Raw genomic sequence first — 27,636 nt, forward strand, 5'->3', positions numbered from 1 at the left:
AGGTAAAAGATTAAGAACGTAACTCTCCTAAAATAATCGGCAGAAGGCCCTGCACGCCGTAGGCTATACGTTACCGTTAGTTGTAAACTGTTATTCCATCGTTTGTGAACATGTGAATATGGACATTTCATTGTGTTTATGTATAGGTGTAGGCTATAGTGAATGTGGATCATATGGACATTTCATGATTATATGGACACTTTAAAAGGTAGCATTCATATTTCATGTTTATAATTTATTGTGTTACAAATTATATTATTTATTTTGTGTTGCAGTTTTTCCACGTTGTCTCGGCCTAAATACATTGCCTTGAGATACCAGTCGTGGTCAGTGAGTGGAGCGTTTTCTGCTAGATGAAGAAACTTTGTAGGAGCCCTGCTGGAACCCATCAAGGATTGCAATAGGTTGCAGATAGGGCCGGTTCTAGGCATAGGCGAACTAGGCGGTCGCCGGCCTCAACCACTGAGGGGGCCTCGTCACAGGGAGAAGTTTTTTTTTTTATCATGTATCCCTTACATGGGCTACTGGCCACATGTGGCCCCCACCTAGCTTCTTAATTTTGATCTCAAAGTGCACCAGATTGAAGCATTTTCATGGCAAATTTACAATTTTTATCCGGCGTGGCAAAGCAGGAGGGGGGGGGCCTCTGTATAATATGTTGCCTAGGGCCTCAAAAGGCCTAGAACCGGCACTTTGGTCGGGGGGGTAGGACCAAGGGATTTGGGATTTGTTTATAAACATTTTGGTATTTGTTTATAAACATTTGTGATTTGTTTATAAACATTTGTGATTTATTTATAAACATTTTGGGATTTGTTTATAAACATTTGGGATTTGTTTACAAACATTTGGGATTTGTTTATAAACATTTGGGATTTGTAAGTCTCATGGGGGGGGTAGGACCACTACCAGTTGACCTGTAGTAAGTCTCATGGTCGGGGGGGTAGGACCAAGGGATTTGGGATTTGTTTATAAACATTTTGGTATTTGTTTATAAACATTTTGGTATTTGTTTATAAACATTTGTGATTTGTTTATAAACATTTTGGGATTTGTTTATAAACATTTGGGATTTGTTTACAAACATTTGGGATTTGTTTATAAACATTTGGGATTTGTTTACAAACATTTGGGATTTGTTTATAAACATATGTGGCCCCCACCTAGCTTCTTAATTTTGATCTCAAAGTGCACCAGATTGAAGCATTTTCATGGCAAATTTACAATTTTTAGCCGGCGTGGCAAAGCAGGAGGGGGGGGGGGGCTCTGTATAATATGTTGCCTAGGGCCTCAAAAGGCCTAGAACCGGCACTTGCAGAGGACCATTAAAACAGCAGCTAAAATCATCGGCACTACAGAATTACCCAGTCTCCATAACATCTACACCACTCGCTGTATGAAAAAAGCCCATAACATCATGGAAGACACCAGCCACCCCGCAAATACCCTGTTCAAACCACTCCGTTCCAAAAAAACGCTATATCAAATCTCGTACCACCCGTCTCAGTAACAGTTTTTACCCCCAGGCAGTCAGGCTGCTGAACAGCTGACCTCGAACTGTATTGCACTTCACTTCACTTGCACTTTTGCACCGTTGAAAAATATCCACACAGCATGATGCTGCCACCACCATGCTTCACCGTAGGGATGGTATTTGCCAGGTGATGAGCGGTGCCTGGTTTCCTCCAGACCGAAGCCTCTCCTCAATAAAAGGCACATGACAGCCGGGCGTCACAGCGCGCATGGCGTTTGCCAAAAGGCACCTAAACGACTCTCAGACCATTATTAACAAGATTCTTTGGTCTGATTAAACAAAAATAGAGCTTTTTGGCCTGAATGCCAAGCGTTACGTCTGGAGGAAACCAGGCACCGCTCATCACCTGGCAAATACCATCCCTACGGTGAAGCATGGTGGTGGCAGCATCATGCTGTGTGGATATTGTTCAACGGCAGGAACTGGGAGACTTAAGTCAGGATAGAGGGAAAGATGAATGGAGCAGTGTACAGAGACATCCTGGATGAAAACCTGCTCCAGAGCACTCAGGACCTCTGACTTGGTCAGCGATTAACCTTCCAACAGGACAACGACCCCCCCAAGCACACAGCTAAGATAACGAAGGATTGGTTTAAGGACAACTCTGTGAAAGTCCTTGAGTGGCCCAGCCAGAGCCCAGACTTGAACCCATTCTGACCGGGCACCCATTTTGGTGTTGGCATCATGTTATGCTTTAGCTATTGAAAAATAGCAGATCTACAAGCTCATATCGCGCCACCGAGTGGCGCGATACGAGCTTGTAGGTCTGCTATTTTTGAAAAATTCGATGAACGACTGACATTTTTAAAATCTGATCTCAGGTCAGAATGGGTTAATCAGACCAGTGTGTGTCCAGTGGAAACCTCGTATGAATCTGATCTCAGGTCAGAATGGGTTAACCCCATTGAGCATCTCTGGAAGGACCTGAAAACAGCTGTGCAGCGACGCTCCCCGTCTAACCTGACAGAGCTTGAGAGGATCTGCAGAGAAGAAGGGGGAAAATACCCCAAATGCAAGTGTGCCAAGCTTGTAGGATCATTCCCAAAAAGTCTTAAGGCTGTAATTGCTGCCAAAGGTGCCTCAACTTAGTACTAAGTCAAGATTGTGAATACTTGTGTACATGTGTTTTTCCAGTTTCTTATTTTTTATAAATTAATAAAATATTTGAAAAAACCTTTTTCACTTCATCATTATGGGGTATTGTGTGTAGATTGATGAGGGAAAAAAATGAATTTAATCCATTTTGAAATGAGGCTGTAACAAAACAAAATGTGGTAAAAGTCACTGTATGCAATAACCTATAACCTTCCCGTTTTAGTGGTATAGTGGCCCCTCTTCCTATAGTACCCAGTTTTCCTGGTGCCCACTCTGTGTTGGTGCCATGCACGTTTGCTTTAGTGCCCACTACTGCCCACTCTTCCCATAGTTTCAGCCTGTTTGAGTTTTCCCATATAGTGCTCAGGATAATTTTGGTGCTCACCTTTCATGTTCCCCTCTGGCTCTGGGCCATGCTTCCCTCAAGTGCCCATATATATATATATATATATATATATATATATATATATATATATATATATATATATATTACAAGGTATAAATGGACATACAATAAATAAAAGGGAAGTGGTGGTATAAAATAAAGGCTTATAAATAGCCTATAAGCCCCGGTTGATAATTTGTCTAAAAAACCTTTTGAGTCACCCGTTTCCATGACAAACAACTAGCCAATCACAGGAGATCCCGCCCCTCCAGGCTGTGGGACGGAGTGATAACGGTGTAACAACAGCGCGACGCCACAGAAGGCTTGAGCATTATTGCAAGTTTGCACTCTTTTGAAATCGGCTGCAGGTGATCGACTGACTCAGGTACAACAAACTATTTTTGCTGTTGTGTATATGTAACAATAATATACTAACATATACTGTACCAATATTTCCATATAGCTTATATTGTTAGCATGCAGCCATGCTAACAAAAACAATTGTGACAACTTGTGATAGTAATACATGCAGATACTAGCTCTGGGGTTATTTGAAAGATAATTGGGATTATATTCACAAACATTCTTAGAGATTTAGATTTGTAGGAAATATGCTATTCGGAACATTAATTAATTATTTACCCCAAACATGAAACAAATGGCTTACTCCAATGTTTACTAACATTACCAACAGACTGCTTCATCATCATCAGCAAGTATACAGTTTAACAATAACAAGCATGTATTTCTTATATTTATAGCGCTAGTCGTAATATAATGAATACGCTGAGTCGATAATAAAAGCATGTCTTCACTGCCAATGCTTTAGTCACTGTAAGTGTTTCTTTGCGGGACCGGTACCCCATTTGTTTAAGTTTATCGATAGGCCTAAATCTCTTGTTTTCAGGTCTTCACTGTTATTGTGTGTTATTTAAGGAGATACATGAACATGCTACAGCATGAAAATGCTGTTTACCCAACAGAAAGGCTGTAGGGCATGCATGCATAACTTAAGCCACAGGGTAGGTCGCCTATATACACCTTTCTACTGAAAGAATGTAAATGACTGTTTTCACCTAGATGTCACTATAAATGGGCCACCATGTTCTATTAACAATCTACCCTGCCTTTTTCATAACAATATGGGAAAAACATCATTCCTGTACTCGGCAGCAGTTCAGTGGAATGGCTTGCCTTCCAGCCTCAAGGTGACCAGTTCCTTTGATATTTTTAAATCCACATTAAAAAGATGGTTGGCCGAAAACACAACGTAAATATAGTGTAGAATAGATAAATGGCACAAATTTAAAAAAAAAAAGGAAGGGGAAAAAAGAAAAGAAATCCAGTTTTATTGGTTAGTTTATATGAATTTTGTCCTGTTTCTTGTGTTTTTTTGTTTTATGTTTGCTTTTTGCCTCCTGTTTTTGTCTGTATTGTACTGTTATTGTCTGTTGCTCCCCTTTCCCCAAGAGGACCACAATGGAAACAAGCCTAACAGCTTTCTTGTGAATTTATCCTTTTGAAATATATTTTCAATAAAGTATTCAATCAATCAAGCAGTGGCCGTGGACGTTAGCCTGTTAAACCTGAGATTCCAAAATACCAAGCAAGTCTCAAACTATAATGAATGTATCAAATTGATTTTAAGATACTTTAATTTGTTTATAAATCTTTATATGGGCTGGCCTGGCCTCATATACTTATCTGACCTCTTGAGCTATAGACCTTTGAGGTCTGCCGGCCAGGCCAGCTGCTTTTGACTGTTCCTCCATCCATCCAATCTATTGAATCTAACATGGATGGGGAAAGAGGTGAGAGGTGATCGTGCCTTCACTGTTGCAGCACCCACTCTGCATGGAATAGCCTCCCCTTTTATATTAAAAGTGCTGAGTCAGTCCATTGAACTATTTAAGTCTCTTCTTAAGACTCATCTCTTTTCTATGGCCTTTGATCATTCCTGATTTTTTTTTTTTTTTTATCATTTGAACTCCTACCCTCACAATTTGAACTCCTATACCCTCACAAAAACATGCAGTAATCCTGGTCTCTAAACTGCCTCCCCCCTGGCCAGCCCGGGGCGCCTGATGGAGGGGAAAGGAACTGGTTGGAATAACGTGTTCCTTCCACGCGCTACGTCCAACCAGGGAAACTTCCCCCTGTCAGGTGTAAAGGAGCAACTTGGACACTCAGGCATGAAGGAAGCATGAGTTCAAGTCCGTTGCGGAGGGTGTGTAGAGCCCAGGATCATATTAGATAATTGACACAAGGGTTACAAAAATCGTGGGATAAAAATTTAAGAAGTGAACTGTTTCATTTCTTGTTGTTATGTGGGTGCACATCCATACTTGTTGATGCTTTTGTATTTTATAATATATGCATAACTGTTTCTAGATTTTATTGCGTAAAGCACTTGACTTCACGTCAATCTCGATTGTTTTAAATGTGCTATATAAATAAAGCTTGATTTGATTTGATTGAGAATCTCTCTCTCTCTCTCTCTCTCTCTCTCTCTCTCTCTCTCTCTCTCTCTCTCCTCTCTCAGTCCAAGATGTCTGGAGAGCAGGTGGTGGTCGAGCGTGCGAGGAAGGCCTTCCGGACAGGCAAGACTAAGCCTCTGGAGTTCAGACTGCACCAGCTGAGGAGCCTGCACCGCTTCATCGCAGAGAGACGGAGAGACATCGCAGACGCCGTCAAAAAGGACTTGAATAAGGTGAGGTCTAAATCACGAGACAGTGCACCCGGTACGGCGGTACCTACCTACCGTGTAGGCCTGCGAGTGGTGCAACCACTCCCTTACGGAGCTATGTGTGTGTGTGGGTGGGTAGCTGGCTGTCATGGGTATGGGCACGAAAACAACATGGTTGTTTTTCACCACCTGTGCGCACACACAAACACACACACACACACACGCACATATTAACTGTATATATGATGCTTTCGGGTGTGCCAGTACAGTACAGTGAGTGGTGCAAAGTAAACCCCCACAAGGAGTTGCACCACTCACTTCACCGTGTGGGCGTGCAAACACAACCAATATCATATTGACGTGTCTATATAGCTTCACATCCGGTTTCGCACATATCCCGCCCTTAGCTCAAGTTGATTGGTTCGGTACGGAGCGGATCGGTGTTAGCTGAACTCCCTGAGAGATTCCAGATGGAAGCTGTGTTGGGGAACATGCCCAATACCGCCCCCATCTGGCAGCGTCAGGTTAGGTCAAATGATCCAGCCATAGGCGGCGGGTGGATTTTACCTTTAGGTAGGCTATAGAACTGCGTGGGGGGACGATTTATTTATTTCCCCCCAGATGGTCTAACAATGTCATGATTTGACCAATTTGTTACCAATCTCGTACAGTCGTTACACCATTGCTCACGAAAGCAAGATCCTTGACCCAATTACAGCCACTGCGTCTCACCTTTTAATTAACCCATTCTGAACGGGAACCCATTTTGGTATTGGCATCATGTTATGCTTTAGCTATTGAAAAATAGCAGATCTACAAGCTCATACGGAGCTATGTGTGTGGGTGGGTACTGGGTAGCTGGGTAGCTGGCTGCATGGGTATCTGGGTATGAGCATACGTTGTTCCAGGGGGGGGCCCTGGAACAACGTATTTTCAGAAGGGGGTCAGCGGCAAATTACAGATAATTCTTGGGGTCCTTCACATGAAAAAGGTTGAGCATCACCGACACAGAAACGGAGGTTTTTCAGAAAACTGTCATGACTTAGAAGACATTTGTAGAATCGAGGTCGGGTCTAAATGGGTTAACTGGGACAAAGGCTATTAGTGTTTTAGAGATATGGCCAAAAGGTGCCCACTCTTCTCACTGAAAGTGCATATAGTCTTCCTGGTTGCCCACTCTTCCCTAATAATCCCTAGTGACCCGCCTTATGGTACTGTATGCTGAATGATCATTCTCACGCCTCTCTTTCCTTCCCAGAGTGAACACGGGACCGAGCTGTTCTGTATGCTGAATGATCATTCTCACGCCTCTCTTTCCTTCCCAGAGTGAACACGGGACCGAGCTGTTCTGTATGCTGAATGATCATTCTCACGCCTCTCTTTCCTTCCCAGAGTGAACACGGGACCGAGCTGTTCGAGACCCTGGGCCTGGAGGCGGAGATCAACGTGGCCATGGGTAACCTGGCGCAGTGGGCCGCCCCGCGGGCCGTGGAGAAGAACCTCCTCACCGTAGCGGACCAGGTCTACGTCCAGCCGGAGCCCCTGGGAGTGGTGCTGATTATCGGGGCGTGGAACTACCCCTGGGCCGTCACCCTTCAGCCGCTGGTCGGAGCCATCGCCGCCGGTAACTATAAATATGCTTAATTCAGTGTTGGATATATAGGAGATAAGAGCCACGTGACTTTGAGCAGTCACTAGTTGTCATGGCTGGCTCTTGCCATGACAAACATGAGGAGCAGGAGACAGTCGAAAGTTGAACAAAGTATATATTTATTGTAAAATAGGCCTAGACATTAACTTAAATAACTGAACTGGATAACAACATAATCAGGCAACAAATCCTATAAGGAGTCAGGAATCAGTGGTGTGGTGGTGATGGATGTGTGGAACATGGTGTGGTGTGTGTGTGTGTGTGGATGGAAAGAATAAGGTGGACATAACATCAGCAGGACATGGAGGCAAGCAGGCAATGGAGGCACAGACAGCAGGTCTGCCTCCTCTGGATCTCTCTCAGTGAATGGCAGGGACATTGCTTTTATAGCTCACTGGAGGCACCGGGCCCAGGTGCTCTCCAATGAGCAATCAAGACGTGCCCCACCCAGGCTCACCTATAGGGAGACAATTAGGCAGGTGCTCCCTAACCACTACACATACTGTGTCTATAATGTGTGTGGGGCATCACACTAGTTCACTAGCCTCGGAAACCCAGACGTTTTTATTTCCAGGGAGAGAAAAAAAAGAGTCTGGGGCCGAGTCCACTTGAATTCGTCATATATACAGTAGCGCATACGTCGGTCTCGCTCTCTCTGCTGATTTCTGATTGTCTGCACCGTTGTTAAATTGACGCAGACACGCACACACGTATCCCCTCTCTCTCTGTCGCTTGTTTTTTAAAAGCCGGCCTCCTGGTGGCGCTAGAACAGGCCGTTCTGGAACATTTGGGGCAGAGGTTCATCGTTGGCATCCATGGAGTGTGTGTGCAAAATTTGGCAAAATCGACCGGATTAACGGTGGCGGTGCCGGAGATTTAGCTGCAGGTAACAGACGAACGGACGGACGGACGGACTCACACACACACACATGGACGCAGTGCAAAACATACTCTCTCCCCAGGCCTTCGGCCTGCTGGAGTCAATGAAGAGATACCACGGGGTTCCTTTGAAGTGATTTATGGATGTTGATGGAGGAGGAAAAAAATTTATTGATTATCTGTGACATGCATTCACTCTCACTGAAGATGATGAAGAACTGCAGAACTGTGATATCATACGGTTTCAGCTCACATTCTGCTTTTCTTCCTTTGAACCTTCAAGGAAACGCAGCTGTAATCAAACCGTCCGAGGTCAGTTCTCACTCTGCCAAGGTCATGGAGGAACTGCTCCCTCTCTATTTAGACAAGGTAAGGCTGTAGCTTAAGTACACTCACTGAAGTGTATAAGGGAACAACTATAGAGCGCCGCAGTCCTGACGTAACTCGCTCATCCCGACGATTCCCCTGGTTCTAAAGTCCTGACGTAACTCGCTCATCCCGACGATTCCCCTGGTTCGCGGAAGTAATTTCTCTATGGAGAATAACATGGGGTGATCTTAATATCGTCTACTATAAGCGTTGTGGTCCAAAAATAAACAAGCTGTCTCTGTGTTATTGTCAGGGAGGTGTCTCTGTATCGTTTGCAACAGTCAGTCACTCATATATGATACAGTCTGCTTCTAGCGAAAATCTAACTAAGCAGCAGTAACATTAGCGTTTTCTCTCAGTCAGTTGATTCTTCATATCCTTATGAGTGAAGCGGCCGGGGTGACATGTTTATTTTTCAAACACAGTTGTTATATGAGGCGATCTAAAATCGCTTCAATGGGGATTTCAATGCAACTAAACAAATACATGAACCTGGGGACTGACGCCCTCTACTGAAAGTGACGTCAGACTTCTGTGCTCTATAGAGCGCCGCAGTCCCGCCCCCTTTCAGAAAAACGAGTGGCCCAGGAAATGAAACCCCAATGCATTCTCCCATCGGCACTTCTAATATAATTTATTTAAAGACGGTTACGGCCGCGGACAAAGCCAACTCGGATCGTGACAAATAATTAAAAATAATTTATAAGACGAAAAACAAAACAAATAGTGTTGTCTCCTGACTTTCTTTTCTTCTTTCCAATGATTTGATCGATCAAGAGACTATAATATGACTAAAACTAAAATATAAATGAGCTGACATTACATTCAGCTTTAGAGGCCAGGTTGAAGTCTTCACAGATAACTGGTTTAGATGGATTGCTCATATCTCGACGATGAGACCTGATTTTGTTTAAATTCTTTTGTTTAACCTGTAGAAGCAGATACACCTTTTTGAGGTACTTGTATTTTTGATCATCAATAGAGAAGAGAGACAGATTTTCCCCCTTGGGTGTATTGTATCATGTATATTGTCTTGTTTTGTATTGTCAATTGTCGTTTTGGTTTTCATGTTTGTCTGATTAAAATTCAATAAAAAGTAAAAAAAAAAATGAACTGACAAAAACAACACTGATGCCTAAAGGCTCATACATAGTCTGGATTTACGGTGGTTAGGTGACCACCGAACTACAACATGACGTCACGAGCCACGGTGAAGAGCAAACCACCGCTCCAGCCTCCAGCCCATCTCTCTGTTTTTACTCACCACCGCTCAATGTTATTTCAGCTCAGGTGGTCAGCTCACCACCGGAGCGGTGGTCACCTCATCACCGAAAATCCAGACTATGAATAGGCCTTAATAGTATCCATCCATGTTCCCCTCTCTATAGGAGCTCTACCCCGTGGTCACGGGCGGCGTGTCGGAGACCCAGGCTCTGTTGAAGCAGCGCTTTGACCACGTCTTCTACACGGGGAACGGCACGGTGGGGAGACTGGTGATGGAGGCCGCCGCCCGCCACCTCACCCCGGTCACCCTGGAGCTGGGAGGAAAGAGCCCCTGCTACATCGACAAGAACTGTGACCTCAGAGTCGCCTGCCGGTAGGTAATCTGCCACTATATTTAAGTAACCCATTCTGACCTGAGATCAGATTCATACGAGGTTTCCACTGGACAACACACACTGGTCTGATTAACCCATTCTGACCCGAGATCAGATTCTAAAAATGTCAGTCGTTCTTCGATTTTTCCAAAAATAGCAGACCTACAAGCTCGTAGCGCGCCACTCGGTGGCGCGCTATGAGCTTGTAGATCTGCTATTTTTCAATAGATAAAGCACAACATGATGCTAACACCGAAATGGGTTCCCGTTCAGAATGGGTTAACTGTGATAGACAGTACTGTTTAACATAGAGGAGTATGTGTATAATTGACCAGTAGTAATAGTGATATACAGTAGATAGATAGATAGAATACTTTATTGGCAGTTTAAGAAAATGACAGAAAATGACACAAAAAAGCCTTTGCTTGTTTGTGTCTCTACACACCCTCCTCCAACCTAGTCCCCATATATATTAAAGACCTTTTAAGCGCCGTACGAAGCCAACTCTTGTCGTGACAAATCACGACAACACACACACAATGTTTCGAGCCAAACAAAGAATTACAAAGTAGAAAAAAAACGGCAGGTTACAACACTTTTTTTGTTGTTTTTCTTCTTTTTGTAATTATTTGTTTGTCCCGAAAATGATTTGTCACGATCCGAGTTGGCTTTGTCCGCGGCGTAACCGTCTTTAAATAAATACTTTAACCCATTCTGACCGGGAACCCGTTTTGGTGTTAGCATCATGTTATGCTTTAGCTATTGAAAAATAGCAGATCTACAAGCTCATAGCGCGCCACCGAGTGGCGCGCTACGAGCTTGTAGGTCTGCTATTTTTGAAAAATCGAAGAACGACTGACATTTTTCAGAATCTGATCTCAGGTCAGAATGGGTTAATCGGACCAGTGCGTGTCCAGTGGAAACCTCGTATGAATCTGATCTCAGGTCAGAATGGGTTAATCGGACCAGTGCGTGTCCAGTGGAAACCTTGTACGAATCTGATCTCAGGTCAGAATGGGTTAAGAAAAGCCTATGGGCAAAATGCATCATCATGCAAATGCATCAATCATTCCCTGGGCCACTCGTCGTTCTGAAAGGGGGGTGGGACTGCGACGCTCCGTTCTGTGAGTGGGATTTCATTGTGTCTTATCAGTAACAGACACGGCAAAGGACGACTTAGCTGCAAATGTAAGTGGGTGGCGCATACAGTAACTCGTCTCATCATGTACGGTAGCTGCAGAGAGATTGCTGGCTTTTTATAGAACAGTGTTACCCGGGGACAGGATCGAGACTGCAGGCTACTGTACATTTCACTTGGCACGCACGCGCACGCACATGTACACACACGCGCACACACACACACACACACACACACTGGCAGAATCATAGACCGGGCAGAACGTACAGATGCTGCAAACTTACAAACGTATAAATGGCTTTCATTCAGGGAGCGTGTAACGCGCTTTGGATATGATCGGCGACACAGCGTAAAATCCGCGAATAATCTTTTCATGCTCGTGTGGGTGGCAATGATTCCACGTCTGGTCGTAAATGACCGGGTTTGCAGTGCAGTGTGCATGCACGCACGCACACACACACACACACACACACGCACACACACACACACACACACACACACACACACACACACACACACACACACATACAGGGAAAGAAAGTTCTGAACTGAGAACGCTGGTCTCACCAGAACACTTGAGGGTGCAAGGGCCCAGCACTTAACTAGTACTGTATGTGCAAACTCAAGAACATAATAACAAAAGTAGTATTATGTCCTGCGTTGTTATTCTTTTGGCTGGAAACTGTAAATGCAAATAAAGCTTTTCTCTACAACTCCTTCAAGTAACTAGAATTCTAAATGTCAAGGTGTTCACTTCACTTCCCCTTTCAGAATCCTAATTGTATTGATTGATTAATCATGGGGTTTTCAACTGGTGGTCTGTGAAGGTATTGCAGCATGTGGTCCCTGCACCATGCATTTAGTAATGTAGCAGAGTGAAGTTTTTTTATTTTCTTCCACGGAACAGTGCACTAAACCTTTGTCGCACTTTTCATTGGAAGTGCATCAATGTTGTCAGTTACTGACAACATTACTTTGTCTATAAGGTTACAACTGTCTAAGGTTAAGACATCCCACAGAAAAGGCAGTTAGAATCTCAAGAAGGCTAAGGGCCGATTCATACTCCTATTTTAGAGCCGAATAAAAGTCGGTTCGGCTCTGTAGAGCCTACAATGTGACGTCATTTGAGGTTCGGGGGGGGGGGGGGGGGGGGGGCGGGTACCGTCCTAAAGTCGTCTCTTCGGTGCTACTGAAATTTTCTGACGAGCCGAAATCATTTCGGCACTACAGCGCCGAAACAGCGGTAAAATAGGAGTATGAATCGGCCCTAAGTTTGCCTGATTGAGTCATCATTATTAGGACATTTGCCCGTATAATCATGTCATCATGTGTTGTATTTTGCACGTATTTGCCATCTTTTTACTATATTACTATTTTATATACATATACATACACTCGGTCTAAAAGGATTTACACCAAAAAGTCCTACTGGACTTGTTTCCGTTGAGGTCCTGTGTATACTAGCAACGAGGACAGTGCTGTATTGATCAGCTTTATCTCCAGCACTATGTATTTGGATTACAGTGACTGATGTATCTGGATTACAGCAGTGTGGAGTGACTGATGTATTTGGATTACAGCAGTGCGGAGTGACTGATGTATTTGGATTACAGCAGTGTGGAGTGACTGATGTATTTGGATTACAGCAGTGTGGAGTGACTGATGTATTTGCATTACAGCAGTGTGGAGTGACTGATGTATTTGGATTACAGCAGTGTGTGGAGTGACTGATGTATTTGGATTACAGCAGTGTGGAGTGACTGATGTATTTGGATTACAGCAGTGTGGAGTGACTGATGTATTTGGATTACAGCAGTGTGGAGTGACTGATGTATTTGGATTACAGCAGTGTGGAGTGACTGATGTATTTTTAGATTACAGCAGTGTGGAGTGACTGATGTATTTGGATTACAGCAGTGTGGAGTGACTGATGTATTTGGATTACAGCAGTGTGGAGTGACTGATGTATTTGGATTACAGCAGTGTGGAGTGACTGATGTATCTGGATTACAGCAGTGTGTGGAGTGACTGATGTATTTTTAGATTACAGCAGTGTGGAGTGACTGATGTATCTGGATTACAGCAGTGTGGAGTGACTGATGTATTTGGATTACAGCAGTGTGGAGTGACTGATGTATCTGGATTACAGCAGTGTGGAGTGACTGATGTATTTGGATTACATTACAGCAGTGCGGAGTGACTGATGTATTTGGATTACAGCAGTGTGGAGTGACTGATGTATTTGGATTACAGCAGTGCGGAGTGACTGATGTATTTAGATTACAGCAGTGTGGAGTGACTGATGTATTTAGATTACAGCAGTGTGGAGTGACTGATGTATCTGGATTACAGCAGTGTGTGGAGTGACTGATGTATTTGGATTACAGCAGTGTGGAGTGACTGATGTATTTGGATTACAGCAGTGTGGAGTGACTGATGTATCTGGATTACAGCAGTGTGTGGAGTGACTGATGTATTTTTAGATTACAGCAGTGTGGAGTGACTGATGTATCTGGATTACAGCAGTGCGGAGTGACTGATGTATTTGGATTACAGCAGTGTGGAGTGACTGATGTATTTGGATTACAGCAGTGTGTGGAGTGACTGTTGTATTTGGATTACAGCAGTGTGGAGTGACTGATGTATTTTTAGATTACAGCAGTGTGGAGTGACTGATGTATTTGGATTACAGCAGTGTGGAGTGACTGATGTATTTGGATTACAGCAGTGTGGAGTGATTGATGTATTTGGATTACAGCAGTGTGGAGTGACTGATGTATTTGGATTACAGCAGTGTGTGGAGTGACTGATGTATTTGGATTACAGCAGTGTGGAGTGATTGATGTATTTGGATTACAGCAGTGTGGAGTGACTGATGTATTTGGATTACAGCAGTGTGTGGAGTGACTGATGTATTTGGATTACAGCAGTGTGGAGTGATTGATGTATTTGGATTACAGCAGTGTGGAGTGACTGATGTATTTGGATTACAGCAGTGTGGAGTGACTGATGTATTTGGATTACAGCAGTGTGGAGTGACTGATGTATCTGGATTACAGCAGTGTGTGGAGTGACTGATGTATTTTTAGATTACAGCAGTGTGGAGTGACTGATGTATCTGGATTACAGCAGTGTGGAGTGACTGATGTATTTGGATTACATTACAGCAGTGCGGAGTGACTGATGTATTTGGATTACAGCAGTGTGGAGTGACTGATGTATTTGGATTACAGCAGTGCGGAGTGACTGATGTATTTGGATTACAGCAGTGTGGAGTGACTGATGTATTTGGATTACAGCAGTGTGGAGTGACTGATGTATTTGGATTACAGCAGTGCGGAGTGACTGATGTATTTGGATTACAGCAGTGTGGAGTGACTGATGTATGTGGATTACAGCAGTGTGGAGTGACTGATGTATTTGGATTACAGCAGTGTGGAGTGACTGATGTATTTGGATTACAGCAGTGTGTGGAGTGACTGATGTATTGGGATTACAGCAGTGTGGAGTGACTGATGTATTTGGATTACAGCAGTGTGTGGAGTGACTGATGTATTTGGATTACAGCAGTGTGGAGTGACTGATGTATTTGGATTACAGCAGTGTGGAGTGACTGATGTATTCGGATTACAGCAGTGTGGAGTGACTGATGTATTTGGACTACAGCAGTGTGGAGTGACTGATGTATTTGGATTACAGCAGTGCGGAGTGACTGAAGAATCTGTGTTTTGACATTGTTTCCTGTGTGGACCTGCGCAGGCGGATCACATGGGGGAAGTTCGTCAACTGTGGTCAGACGTGCATCGCCCCCGACTACATCCTGTGTGAGCCCAGCCTCCAGAACCGAGTGGTGGACGAGATCAGGAAGTGTATTCAGGTCAGTTTGAAACTAGAAGGTCGCTATCCACACCTCTTAACCCCTTCTGACCTGAGATCAGATTAAAAAAATGTCTTCTACATCCTGACGGTTCTCTGAAAAAGCTATGTTTCTATGTCAGTCGTTCTTCGATTTTTCAAAAATAGCAGACCTACAAGCTCGAGTGGCGCGCTATGACCTTGTAGATCTGCTATTTTTCAATAGCTAAAGCAGAACTTAATGCTTAACACCAAAAGGGGTTCCCGCCCCAAAATGGGTTAATTCGGTAGACTCGATGCGAATTGGGCGGAGATAATAAGTGGCATCCTTCTTGCATATTTCATTTGCTGCGTTTTTTGCCTTCACACTGCGCTGTCAGCCTGTCACCCGCAGCAATCAGAAACGCAGCAGGGAACTTCACGGCCAAGCTACACCAGGCAATTATGCGTTTACTGCGCGCGTACAGTGCGTTTGGATAGGACCAATATATATGTCAATGATACCAGCTACACCAGACGCACGGATACCGCGGGCCACGGTCCGCGCGTTTAGAGTAAACGCACGAGAAAAGCCTGGTGTAGCTTGGCCGTTATCGATGTGTTCCATTCATAAACCACACAGTGAAATATTACTGTGTTAAAAATACATTACACATACATTAAATAAGCCTGGTAGGTTAATTAGGAGTATAGCCGTACTGTCTACACAGCAGTGTTGTTTTTGGCAGCAAAATTAGATTTTTAGTTTTAGTCATTGTCCTTTGAATAGTTTTCATTTAGTTTTAGTCACATTTTAGTCACATGGAATGTTTCAGTGTTAGATTCAAGACTTTATTGCCATGTCGACAGAGTTGATTGGAATTTGTATCAGTGCACTAAAAACAGACACATTATTCACATCACATAATCAGACAGTAGAACGCGATACAAAAAGTACAGACATCATACGAGGGGGGACCAATAAATAGGCAGAATGCAAAACGTTACAATTCATGTTGAATAAATAAATAAATAGCAATTTCATCACAGCTCATCGTTCTTATACAAGGCAGCTTGACGCTGTTACAGTGCGAGTGAAAAGAGGGTTTAGCGTTCAGGAGGCGAACAGCCTCGGGATAAGTGCTGTTCTGAAAGCGGGAGGTGTTGCACTTTAGAGACCGGAGTCTCTCTTACCATTAGGGTAGGGAGGGTGGGAGGGGTCGGCGATCACCTTCTGCATCCTGCGCTTATAGTGCGTGTAGTCTAGTTTTAGTCGACTACATGTCATGCGATTTTAGTCGACTAAATCTACAGTCGATTTAGTCGACTGAAATGTATTTTGGCGGGGCCTTGATGCCGTCGAAATGGCTGTAATAGCCGATCTACAAGCTCACACCGCGTCGCGACGCGTTGTGAGCTTGTAGATCGGCTATTTTCAGCATGCAACTTATAAGACGAAAAACAAAACAAATAGTGTTGTCTCCTGACTTTCTTTTCTTCTTTCTAATGATTTGATCGGCCCAAAACATTGATTGTGTTCATTGTCATGATTTGTCACGATCCGAGTTGGCTTTTGTCCGCGGCGTAACCGTCTTTAAATAAATTAAATAAGAAGTGCCGATGGGAGAATGCATTGGGGTTTCATTTCCTGGGCCACTCGTTTTTCTGAAAGGGGGAGGGACTGCGGCGCTCTATAGGTCCTCACTAATAATCATGATAAAATGACACGATTCTTTTCTACTCAGTCTGTGTCTCATAGGAGGGCTGTGGGCCGTTTAGAAACTGTCTTCCAGTGACATCATTGGCAGATTATTTTTTTAAACACATTTTTTTCATTATCGTGAGAACGATGGCTTCCATTTTCGCATTGCGAAACTTTTCAGGGCTAGAAAGCCTGCAGTTTTTATTGGCTTGTTGTATTCCCCATCGTCGATGATGTCACTGGAAGACGGTTTCTGAACTGCCCCACAGCCCTCCTATGAGACACAGACGAGAGTAGAAAAAAATTGCGCCATTTTTTTCAAGATTATTGTGAATGCAGTGAGCACTTACTATGAGACCTAGCAGATCATGTCTGTGTGTCTGTCTGTCCGTGTGTCTGTCCCGCTATGATGGGTAGGACCACTACCAGTTGACCTGTAGTAAGTCTCATGGTCGGGGGGGTAGGACCAAGTCTCATGGGATTTGGGATTTGTTTATAAACATTTTGGTATTTGTTTATAAACATTTGTGATTTGTTTATAAACATTTGTGATTTGTTTATAAACATTTGTGATTTGTTTATAAACATTTTGGGATTTGTTTATAAACATTTGGGATTTGTTTATAAACATTTGGGATTTGTAAGTCTCATGGGGGGGGGGTAGGACCACTACCAGTTGACCTGTAGTAAGTCTCATGGTCGGGGGGGTAGGACCAAGTCTCATGGGATTTGGGATTTGTTTATAAACATTTTGGTATTTGTTTATAAACATTTGTGATTTGTTTATAAACATTTGTGATTTGTTTATAAACATTTGTGATTTGTTTATAAACATTTTGGGATTTGTTTATAAACATTTGGGATTTGTTTATAAACATTTGGGATTTGTAAGTCTCATGGGGGGGGTAGGACCACTACCAGTTGACCTGTAGTAAGTCTCATGGTCGGGGGGGTAGGACCAAGTCTCATGGGATTTGGGATTTGTTTATAAACATTTTGGTATTTGTTTATAAACATTTGTGATTTGTTTATAAACATTTGTGATTTGTTTATAAACATTTGTGATTTGTTTATAAACATTTTGGGATTTGTTTATAAACATTTGGGATTTGTTTACAAACATTTGGGATTTGTAAGTCTCATGGGGGGGGTAGGACCACTCAGGGCCGGTTCTAGGCATAGGCGAACTAGGCCATATATGGGCACAACTGGGGCCAGGTCCACATATACAGTAACAAAAGGGGCCAGTGATTTGTTTGTTGTGGACCTGGCCCCTTTTGTGCCCATATATGGAGCTGAGTGCGTTCGCTTCCCGCGTTCGCGCGTCTTACTCGTTAGTGAGGACATATAATATGAAGATAGGTTGAAAAGTGGTGAGGTGGTGACTTGAGGAAGGGCGTTTCTCTTGTGTCTACGACGTTCAACGTTTTGTTTGTACGGCAGGAATTCTACACAGACGACCCTAAGACGTTCGAGGACTACGGACGCATCATCAACCAGCGCCACTTCCAGAGGGTCATGGCGCTCATGGAAGGGAGCACTGTTGCAATTGGTGGAGACGGCGACGAATCCGAACGCTATATAGGTGTGTGGCAGGACGTGCATGATTGTCATAGGCTACTATAGCTATAGGGTGTCTTCTTTCTTTATCCCAATAGTTTAACCCATTCTGACCTGAGATCAGATTCATACGAGGTTTCCACTGGACAACACACTGGTCTGATTAACCCCATTCTGACCTGAGATCAGATTCTAAAAAATGTCAGTCGTTCTTCGATTTTTCAAAAATAGCAGACCTACAAGCTCGTAGCGCGCCACTCGGTGGCGCGCTATGAGCTTGTAGATCTGCTATTTTTCAATAGCTAAAGCATAACATTATGCTAACACCAAAATGGGTTCCCGTTCAGAATGGGATAAAGATCAATGTCACTGTTGTGCAGGGTTTCATATAGGACTGACCTAACTTCTTTAAATAACATGATAGCAAACACACTTTATTATGTGAAATATTTATCATCTGTGCTGCATTTGAGTTATGCCTTCTTTTTCAGAGTGTCTATGATTTGAAAGAAATTGAAAATGATTTTTTTATTTTTTTTTTTACTGCCCATTATATGTTGAATTAAGACATATTATTTTGTAAAATGACAACAATCTGTGTTAACTTTGTCTGGTTAGAGGACTACGAAAAACTTTTTTCAGATTTTTCTTTTTTAAGCGTGGGGAAAAAGGCAGAATGTTGTGTTTTCATTTTATTGTACACTTATTATGCAATATTGAAGCAATGATTTGTATGGTGTGTGTCCTATAAGTCCATGCTGGGCACCTCAGGTGCATGACACATAAATAAAGAATCTATCTTTATTCCTCCTCCTCCTCCTTCTCCTTCTCCTCCTCCTCCTCCTCCTCCTCCTCCTCCTCCCTCTCTCCCTCTCCTCCTCCTCCTCCTCCTCCTCCTCCTCCTCCTCCTCCTCCTCCTTCTCCTCCTCCTCCTCCTCCTCCTCCTCCTTGCCTCCATGTGTGCAGCTCCCACAGTGTTGAGGGATGTGAGCGCTGAGTCCAAGGTGATGCAGGAGGAGATCTTCGGGCCAGTGTTGCCCATCCTCACAGTGAGTGGCGTTGACGAGGCCATCCAGTTCATCAACGACAGAGAGAAACCTCTCGCCATCTACGTCTTCTCCTCAGACAACAAGGTCTACACACACACACACACACACACACCACCAGTTCCCTTATTAACCCATTTTAGGGGACGAGAACCCAATAGCAGATCTACAAGCTCACAGCGCGCCACCGAGTGGCTGCCTGCTCTTGCCTTCAGTAGATACGCCACTGAATCCAGAGGACTAAAATGTGACTATAACTAAATGAAAACAATTCAACAGACTATGACTAAAAACTAAAATCGATATTTGCTGGCCAAAATACAACACTGCTCAGTCTGTCCTTTCTGTCAGGTGATAAAGGTAAAAAGCCGGGACAATTAACGCTCCACACACGTCCCAAACTCTTCTCCCTTCTGGCTCCAAAACTATGGAATGCACTTCCCATTACAATCAGAACTGCAGCCTCGCTTAGATAGCACTTTATGTAGACTTAGATAGTATTTTATGTAAACATAGTATGCATATAGTATATATGCATAGTTTCGTTATATAGATATATTTCACTGTTCATGATCCATTTGTACACTCTCTGAGTTAAATTAACAGTGGTTTTACAATATAAATTGGGGTCCCAGAGATAGAAATGCCATTGAATGGAGGCTCCGTAGCATAATGTGTGTGAAACTGGGGGATCCATGACATTCATATGTTTTGGAGTCACTGCTAGAGCCGTAAAAAGATCCTCCATTATCGGCATATGTTTTCAAATGGGGGTCTGTGGCCTAATAAATAAAGATTTGGGGGTCCTTGACACAAAACAGTTTGGGAACCACTGATGTATTGCCATGTTTTTTTGTTCTTGCTTTTAATGTAAATCGCTCTGGATTAATAGCGTCTGCTAAATGCCTAAATCGTAAAGAAACGTGGCTGACTTAGTCTGTGTGGTATCTGATATTTCATGGGGTTGGTAACGTAACGACCGGGACCACAAACGATACACATCGGGAATGGGCATCGACTAAATCGGGATAAAATTCAAAGGGATACACTACACTTTCCTCACTCTATTCCACCAGAATAATTAGGAAGGCAAATAAAATCATTGCAGACAACTCCCATCCTGCACATCACCTCTTCAATCTCCTCCCATCAGGCAGGAGATATAGAAGTATCCAGAGCTCAACATGTCGCTTCAGGGATAGCACTCACTTACCCCGTAGCCATTAGACATCTGAACTCATAGTATATGCATATAGCACTTTAAAAAAACTGGATGTAATTTCCTATGCTGCTGTTTTTTTTGTTTTTGTATTGTACTGTCCTTCTTGTTTGTGTATCTATGGTTGTCTGTATATGTTGAGTATGAACCAAGACAAATTCCTATCAACTTGTTGACATGGCAAATAATTTATTGAATCTTGAATTGAATCTTGAATAAAAAAAAGTTCTAAATAAGAAAGCAACCCAGTAAAATAGTAATTATATACGAAATGACAGTATAGTTAAACTAAACGTTGTAACTGTTCCTTCCCCGCTGCATGCTATACTTCCTCCATGGACAGCTGATCAGAAGAGTGATCGCCGAGACATCGAGCGGAGCCCTAGTGGCCAACGACTGCCTGGTCCACTTCACCGTCAGCGCTCTGCCCTTCGGAGGAGTGGGTGAGTAGTGTACTAACACAATCAGTTGTCATGTTTAGCCCATTCTGACCTGAGATCAGATTTATACGAGGTTTCCACTAGGACACACACTGGTCTGATTAACCCATTCTGACCTGAGATCAGATTCTAAAAATGTCAGTCGTTCTTCGATTTTTCAAAAAAATAGCAGACCTACAAGCTCGTAGCGCGCCACTCAGTGGCGCGCTATGAGCTTGTAGATCTGCTATTTTTCAATAGCTGAGAGAGAGAGAGAGAGGGAGAGAGAGAGAGAGATCGATCAGAGCATGCAGCAGAGTGAATATTTCAGACACTAGAGGGCAGTAGAATACCAGTTTTCTAACTGTCATTTATTTCTGCCATACATTGTTTCAGACATGTTGAAATTCGATTGCACGGATTAATGTTTAATTTAAGCCATATACGCACGTCATTTACAACTCAAAATGTAATTACCCTTTGAACACCACCCTCCCTGGTAATGATATATCTCTTTGTTATTACATCATTTTAGTATAATTATTTTCTGTGTCGTGCCAATAACCGGTCCAATGACGCATGCCGCATGAGTACAGCTGCGATCAACGAGTTGTTGAGGGACGTGTGATGTTTTTGAAGTTGTACCGTTTTCGACCCATTTTGGGGGCGGGAAGGGAACCCCCTTTTGGTGTTTTAAAGCATTATGTTATACTTTAGCCATTGAAAAATAGAAGATCTATGTGGCAGTTTACCCTGCCACTGTCTGTATTTATCAGACTATACAATGAGTTTCCTGTGTTGTTTTATCTTGGGGTGGTATTTGTTTGACACTATATTGTAAGATTGATGATTGATTGCTAATTGGCTCAAGGGTAGGGAGCATACTAACTGGGTTTGTGTGGGGAACACACACAACTTGATTTTGTATATAGAGACACTTATGCTTAATTATATTATGGGGATTATTTATATTGTGTATTATGTGAAATGTTATGTTAGATTGTGGAATCAATCCTGGGTTGGTTTGGTCCATGGGAGGGGCCTGGCCTTTTTAAGAGGGGGGCCTGCCACTGCACAGGAGTCAATGTAGGACTGCCCAGGCAGGAGAATAGACCTATTAGAGCCAACCAGGCCAGTGAATGTAAATACTTATTTTGTGTATTTCTTGTAACAACCATTTCATGTGGACACTCAAAAGGTGAATAAAAACGGATTGTTTTTTGCATATTATAAAAGACTGCCTGCTATTTTTGCCATTTTGAGCATTTTGAGAACTGTTTCAATGCCAATGTTGGCCTACACTACCTTCACTCAGACCAGAGTGTGACAATCTACAAGCTCATAGTGCCGCGCATTGAGCTTGTAGATCTTCAAAAAAAAATCTAAGAGCTTGTAGGTCTGCTATTTTAGAAAGATCGTGAAAATGTGGCGCAAATCATTGAATATATATTATATTCTTTCACAGCCAATTTTTTTTTAAGATATTTTTTGCGGCTTACGCCTTCTATTGGTTTTTAAAGGGACAGACAGTAGGCTGACAGGAAACGGGAGAGAGATGGGGGGGAAGACATGCAGTAAAGACCGTGACGGGCTCGGGAGTCGAACCCGCGGCACACTGTGACTGGATTACCAGTCGCAGTGTGCCGCCTGGGCACAGCCAAAGTTTTTAACTCAAATCTTTGCTTCTGGGTTGAGGGTTCCTGGAACAACAACATACTCTCAGATGGAGGTCGCCGGCGGCCAATTTTACATAATAATCTCGGGGGTCCTTGACATGAAAATGTTTGAGAACGACACGGGGTTTCTTTTCCCGAAGACATTTTGTAAGAATCGTTCACAGCTCAAAACGTTGCTATAAACAACGTATAATCCAACGTATAACCTTCTCCCTGCCCACTTCACCAGTCTGGGGTGGCTTAAAGTGGAGGAGAGAGTATCCCAATTTAAAATGTGTCTTAGTTCACAGGATTCGAAATAATGTAGCACCCAAATATTTCAGTGACTATTTTTCAACGGTTAGTGATACTCACAGGCACTACACCAGAGGGAGCCCTACTGATTTTAAACCCTGCCTTTTTCATATAACAATATGGGAAAAACATAATTCCTGTACTCGGCAGCAGTTCAGTGGAATGGCTTGCCTTCCAGCCTCAAGGTGATCAGTTCCTTTGACATTTTTAAATCCACATTAAAAAGATAGGTTGGCCGAAAACATGTCCTAATTTTTTATTTTAGTATACTGACTTTTTTATAGTGTAGAATAGATAAATGGCACAAATGGAAAAAAGAATAATAAGAAATCCAGTTTTATTGGTCAGTTTTTATTAATTTTGTCCTGTTTTTGTGTTTTTGTTTTAGTATTCAATCAATCAATCCTTGTCCCCCCCCGCAGGTAACAGTGGCATGGGCCGCTACCACGGCCGGCACAGCTTCGACCAGCTCAGCCACCTGCGCAGCTGCCTGATCAAGAAGCTCAATATGGAGGCCGTGAACGCCATGCGTTACCCGCCGCACACTGCCAAGAAGATGGGCTGGGCGCGCTTCTTCCTGCTGCAGCAGGTCAACCCCGGCAGGCTCATGGGACGCATGGCCATGATGGCCATGATGGCGGCCCTGGCTGCTTTTGTGGTTCAGGTAAGTGGAATAATATTATTATATTAACCCATTCTGACCTGAGATCAAATTCTAAAAATGTTCTTCTACATCCCGACAGTTTTCTGAAAAAGCTATGTTTCTAAATGTCAGTCGTTCTTCGATTTTTTCAAAAATAGCAGACCTACAAGCTCGAGTGGCGCGCTATGAGCTTGTAGATCTGCTATTTTTCAATAGCTAAAGCACGACATGATGCTAACACCAAAATGCGAAATACTTGCCATTAATATAGTGGTTGCAAAGGTATTATTTGATTGCCCGAGTGTCCCGTGGTGGGAGTTCTGGTCTGGTTTCGGTGAATATTATATATAGTTCCGGTCATTTGTTGGGGGGCACTGGTGGCCACTCATTTGTATTGTTTTCTTTTTTATATATTTTTTATCCCACGATTTTGTAACCCATTTTTCACCCCTGTGTCAATCATCTAATGTGATCCTGGGCTCTACACACCCTCCGCCAACCTAGTCCCCATATATGGGGGACAAGGGGAGAGCAACGGACTTGAACTCATGCTCCCTTCATGCCTGAGTGTCCAAGTTGCTCCTTTACACCTGACAGGGGGCTTTTTCCTTGGTTGGACGTATAGCGCGTGTAAGGAACACGTTATTCCAACCAGTTCCTTTCCCCTCCATCAGGCGCCCCGGCTGGCCAGTTTAGTAACCAGGATTACTGCATGTTTTTTGTGAGGGTACCTAAGATGAGATACAGTATTATATGGAATGGCCACGGTAAACAGAAAACTAGAAAACTCAGCTTGCCGCTCCACCACATTTATTGTGCAAAACACAAATATGTTTCAACCACATTTGATCTTCGTCAGGTGAGATCATGAGATAAGAAGCTTATTAGTATTATTATCCCCAAAGTGTGAATTGGGTTATTAATCAGTCAGTATAGGAAATATTCATTGAAAGTATAAAGGAAATATGAAACCTGAAATATCTTTGAATAGAAAAGACAAAAAGACAAAAAGAAATTAAATTTTAAATCTCAGTTATGTATATAAGCATGTACACATACATGGCATAAAGAAAGGAGGATATTATTTTTTTTAAAGATCGAGACTGATTAATTGTTCCCTGTATAATTCTGATCATACATACTGATTACATATTGCTTGAAGGGAATACCAGTATAGGCCTACTCATTTCACAGCAGGATATTTATGTCATGACTTGCGTTTTATAGCCTTTTTAAATCCCAAGAATGACATTTTTCTCCCCATGACAGCCAGATGTGAGTGTGGCCCTATACTACTCCCACATAGCACCACAGACGTTAACCCATTCTGACCTGAGATCAGATTCTAAAAAATGTCTTCTACATCCTGACAGTTTTCATTCTGACCTGAGATCAGATTCTAAAAAAAAATCTTCTACATCAGTCGCTCTTCGATTTTTCAAAAATAGCAGAGCTACAAGCTCGTAGCGCGCCACTCGGTGGCGCGCTATGAGCTTGTAGATCTGCTATTTTTCAATAGCTAAAGCATATCATGATGCTAACACCCAAAATGGGTTCCCGTATAGAATGGGTTAACACAAGAATGGCCTTGTCTCTACCAGACAATGTGTGGTGTTGTCCAGGGAAATTCAACCACACAATGCTTTATGATCTTCCTAGCCCCCCCCCCCCCTTCCACCCTAGCCCGGTTCAATTACCCAGAATGCTTCACTCCCCTCTCAGCTAAATGACCCTTTTGTTTTGGTCAACTATTTACCTTTGTTGACATCTTATACACGTTTGCTTGTGGGAGCAGCAGAATTGACATTATACCCCTGTGTGTGTAACCCGTGATTATGGTTCACTTTAAGATCTGTCAGTATAGTGTCTTGTGTGTTTTCTCAACAGAGATTCTTTCGGAGCCACTGAAGAGGACTGCATTTTGGCCGGTATACCCATGGTGGAAACGTCTCTCATCTTTCCACACGTCCTGTGTTGGCTTTTAGGCCTTGTCCACACGTATCCGGGTAAACGGATAAACGTAGGTTTTTATATGCATTTTGGGGGGGTCGCCCACACGCAAACGCGTTTTTGGTCCATATAAACGCATCTTTTGGAAAACTCCTGCCACAGTGTATTTTTTTTAAACTCCGCCTGTGTGTTCCCGTGTGGACAATGTAAACGGAGTTTTGCATGGGTCTTGCCATTGGTCATATGGGCAGAGAGATTTTAAAAAAACGTGTCGTATGGACAGAGAGATTTAAAAAAACGAAAACGCTACGTTTATTTAGGTGTGGATGAAGCCTTAGTCCAGGGGTATTCAATTAGATTAGGCCGGGGGCCACAACTGTAGAATGATTGTGTGTGGGGGGCCGCACTGTGTGCGCGCGAAGCGCGGAAATTTGTGGGTTCTCAAAATGCTTTTTGTGCTCAAACACGAAGATTTATGTATATTTCCGCACAGTAATGAGCAGGGTAATATGTCTATACAGGTATATGCCACCTTAGAATAGATGTAGGCCTAGACCTATTTGACAGTGCATAACATTAACATTGCTTTGACATTAACGACCATCAGCTGGACGGACACACACACACACACACACACACACACACACACACACAAACATTACATAGAGCAGTGATTCCAAAGTGGGGTTCGGGGTCCGGGGACCCCCAGGGTCCTTGAGGCAGTTCCAGGGGGTCCCCAGGGAAATGGTTTGGAATCAAATGGACCCTTATGGGTCTGTAACTCTGAGAGTGTACAAATGGAACCAAATGGACCCTAACAAGGTTTATTATTGTGAGAATGATGGCTTCCATTTTCGCAACTTTTCAGGACTAGAAAGCCTGCAGTTTCTATTAGCTTGGATTCTCCATTGATGTCACTGTTGGGTGGGTTTCTGAACTGCCCACAGCCCTCCTATGTGACACAGACAGAGTAGAAAAAAACGTGTCATTTTATCATGATTATTAGTGAGGACCTATTATATGAAGATAGGTTGAAAAGTGGTCCTTTAATGATTACTGTCATTATGGTAATCTCACATTTAATATCGCACACACCATACCTGTAACTCTTATTAGCCCTATTATTATTCTCAAAAAAAAAAGAAAAAAAAGAAAGTTTTTTTTTTTTTTTTTTTTTTTTTTCAAAATTCTTCCAGGGGCCACAAGGAGGCGCTCCGCGGGCCACATGTGGCCCGCGGGCCGCCAATTGAATATCCCTGCCTTAGTCATTTCATCTTTAATGTAGCAACATGTTTTATACTGGTTTGAGAAAAGGTGGTTCTTCGTTTTCACATTTGTGGTCCTGAGGATTTCATGTTACACATGTATACGAGAACAAGCTGCTGCTAAATCAGTTTTACAACGTTATGAATGTTTTCTTTTCTATGAAATGTTTTATCTGTGTGGAGTTTATGATATGAGGTTGACCTTGTAAATAAGTATTTTGTTCTCAGGGTACCGGAGGTCTCAAAATTTCATCGGTTACAAGTATAATGCACTAATTATACTTAGATATACTTTGCGTTATGTATTTCCAAGGTGCAATATGTATTTTCATATATATTTAACCTATTTAACCTATTTTTGTCTTTTTTAAACTATACAGTAGGCTATGTGAAATATATTATTTTTAAATTTCCAACTGTGACACCACTTTAATGGTTTGCATTGACAAACCATGATGAATTGTTCATTCATTAATATTATTTAAATATATAATTTAAAAAAAATAAAACCTAAATGAACTAATAAACTATTTTTGTGCACTTGTTTGATTCTGAGTGTAAAGCCTTAGGCCTGGCCTATACTGTATTAGCTAGAATTATGATTGCAATAGTGCCCTTGCGCGTGATTTGTCTCGACTCTGGACAGTGGACTGGACCTTTGATTTAATAAATATCATTTCCGGGAGGAGGGTA

General features: G+C 42.7%; 1 protein-coding gene across 1 annotated transcript; it reads left to right on the forward strand.

Annotated features, from left to right (window-relative positions):
* Positions 1–3,294: 3,294 nt before the first annotated feature.
* Positions 3,295–27,530, forward strand: aldh3a2a (aldehyde dehydrogenase 3 family, member A2a). Its single transcript, XM_080771408.1, has 12 exons — positions 3,295–3,399; positions 5,557–5,724; positions 7,093–7,324; positions 8,514–8,599; positions 9,988–10,196; positions 15,095–15,212; positions 18,315–18,456; positions 19,398–19,564; positions 21,040–21,139; positions 23,508–23,749; positions 25,616–25,718; positions 26,944–27,530. The coding sequence occupies exons 2-11, from the start codon at positions 5,563–5,565 to the stop codon at positions 25,634–25,636; spliced, it is 1,479 nt and encodes a 492-aa protein (XP_080627534.1). The 5' UTR covers positions 3,295–3,399; positions 5,557–5,562; the 3' UTR covers positions 25,637–25,718; positions 26,944–27,530.
* The last annotated feature ends 106 nt before the right edge of the window (positions 27,531–27,636 follow it).

Source organism: Protomyctophum bolini (assembly GCF_963924005.1).
Source record: "Protomyctophum bolini genome assembly, chromosome: 9".
In the NCBI taxonomy this organism is placed as follows: Eukaryota; Metazoa; Chordata; class Actinopteri; order Myctophiformes; family Myctophidae; genus Protomyctophum; species Protomyctophum bolini.